We start from the raw sequence: 1,905 nt of genomic DNA, 5'->3' as shown, positions 1-1,905 counted from the left end.
AGGACTTGGCGATCAGCTCTGATTGGCTGGGATCACCAGTGATCAGCCCCGGATTCTGCCACTTATCTGACACTTATCTAAAACTATGTTCTTCCAGGATCTGCTCCGCAGAATCCAATTGGCCTATGCTCCACCGCTAGCGGATGCAGGTATCCTCCTGGATTGTTAAAGCAATATTATCTCTCGAATCTCTGACTTGCATCGTCGTCTTACATTTGTACATGAACAAGGTATTACTCAGAATGGGGACAACGGTTTTTTCTTGGATGATTCTGGTTTTACTTATCAAGGGGTCGTGCACGGCACGAATCGTCCGCCAGAAGGAGCAAGAGAGTGTCGCTCATGTTGAAACGGGCGCACTGGGCCGGCTGGTTTATGGCATCATCTCCACGCTCTGCCTATGTGCTCTGTCTTTTGCGTTAGGTGTGATCGCCTGAATACTCGTATATCACAGCACTAACATACCGCAGGCCTTCGGGTAAAACAATTTAGGAGAAAGGAAAGGATGCCGTTTGCCTGGATTCTTTGCCATGTGCAGACTGTGGTGGCCATGATGCTTGTTACCTCAGGCGCGATCCTGGTGTACGGCCTTAATCTCACCACTTGGAAGCAATGTCGGGCATCGATCACAGTGTGTCTATTCTTGTACTTCTCCTCGAAGATTTTACTGTGAGCAATCCCTGGAAAGACTCGCATTCAACGAATGTCTATGATTCATATACAATAGATATATATTCTATCTAGAGAGGATACACATTGCACGCCAGCCTCTCGCGCGGAGATGCGACACAATATGGATTGGCGGTATGGTCATGACCGTTGGATTTTTTGGAGGCATGGCTGTTTGGTGCATCGCTACACCTCACTCTGCTATCAGTGTACACGATGGTCATTGTCGAATCGGAAGCGACATGATACCATCCTACACCACCTTTTCCACCGATATTATCATCAACTTCTCACTCACGGGCGTCTTCATCTGGCTGATCTTACCTATTTTGAAAAACCAGGCACGGGGTCCAGCGACAGTCCTGGATGAATTCGCACGGCCTTCTGCTCTAGGTCCGTCTGGACTCAGGAGAGTCCTGCGCAGCAATGTCGAGAGAGACGACCCACTTGCTTCCAGTGTCAAGAAAATGCTCAGGAGAAACATCATTGGATCTCTTTTGACATTCGCAGCCGGTGCAATCAACCTAATCATCTACTTTGTTGATGCGACTAGTCAGATCGCATTTGTGTGTTACACAATGTGCATCGTCGACGGTATGTAGCCACTCTCATGTTTTAGAATTCAACGTTAATAGATTGACAGTAGTTTTTGGAGTCTTGGTCGTCCAATGGCTAACGTTTGGGTCACACGAGCCAGATATGAACTTCAATTCACCGCCCGGCGCCGCTAATCTTACGAATTTACATATGGCGTATGCCGCTAATCGCACTTTGCCTGAGCGCATCAACACCCCTACTAAAGAATCAAGACCCGAATCAAGATGCGACATTAATTTCATTACTATGCCTAGGAACCTTGGAACCTAATGTATAGTATCTTAGTCTTATAGTCACTCCTGTTAGGTAGAGTAGCACGGCTCTTAGAGTGTTAACGCTATGCTGTGTTGTTATATCATAATGCGTTTCTCTAAACGCAGGTAATTTCGATAGATAAACCTTATCTAAGAGTTACCTTTACTAGGACCTGCGTTGTTTGCCTAATTAGACAATGTCGCTTTTAATTAAACCTAACGTACCTCACGGCTTCGTCAGACACCCGGCTTCGCCGGACACTTTTACCAAGCCCTTACTAAAACTACTATCTGTAACGGGCTGAACGCCCTTTGGATAGCTCCTCGATGGAATCTCGGGCCAAGCTGCGCGCGCACCATCTGAACTACGTTCAGACCGAGCAGC

General features: G+C 47.0%; 1 protein-coding gene across 1 annotated transcript; it reads left to right on the top strand.

The window, feature by feature from the left end:
• Positions 1 to 550: 550 nt before the first annotated feature.
• Positions 551 to 1,536, top strand: COCCADRAFT_113716 (uncharacterized protein; the record flags this gene model as incomplete). The annotated part of the gene is made up of 3 exons (XM_007720848.1): positions 551 to 669; positions 728 to 1,263; positions 1,313 to 1,536. The coding sequence occupies 3 exons, from the start codon at positions 551 to 553 to the stop codon at positions 1,534 to 1,536; spliced, it is 879 nt and encodes a 292-aa protein (XP_007719038.1).
• Positions 1,537 to 1,905: the final 369 nt, after the last annotated feature.

This window comes from Bipolaris zeicola (genome assembly GCF_000523435.1).
Source record: "Bipolaris zeicola 26-R-13 unplaced genomic scaffold scaffold_704, whole genome shotgun sequence".
NCBI classification, from domain to species: domain Eukaryota; kingdom Fungi; phylum Ascomycota; class Dothideomycetes; order Pleosporales; family Pleosporaceae; genus Bipolaris; species Bipolaris zeicola.
Note: the sequence above shows the minus strand (reverse complement) of the source record. Positions and strands in the feature narration are given on the sequence as shown.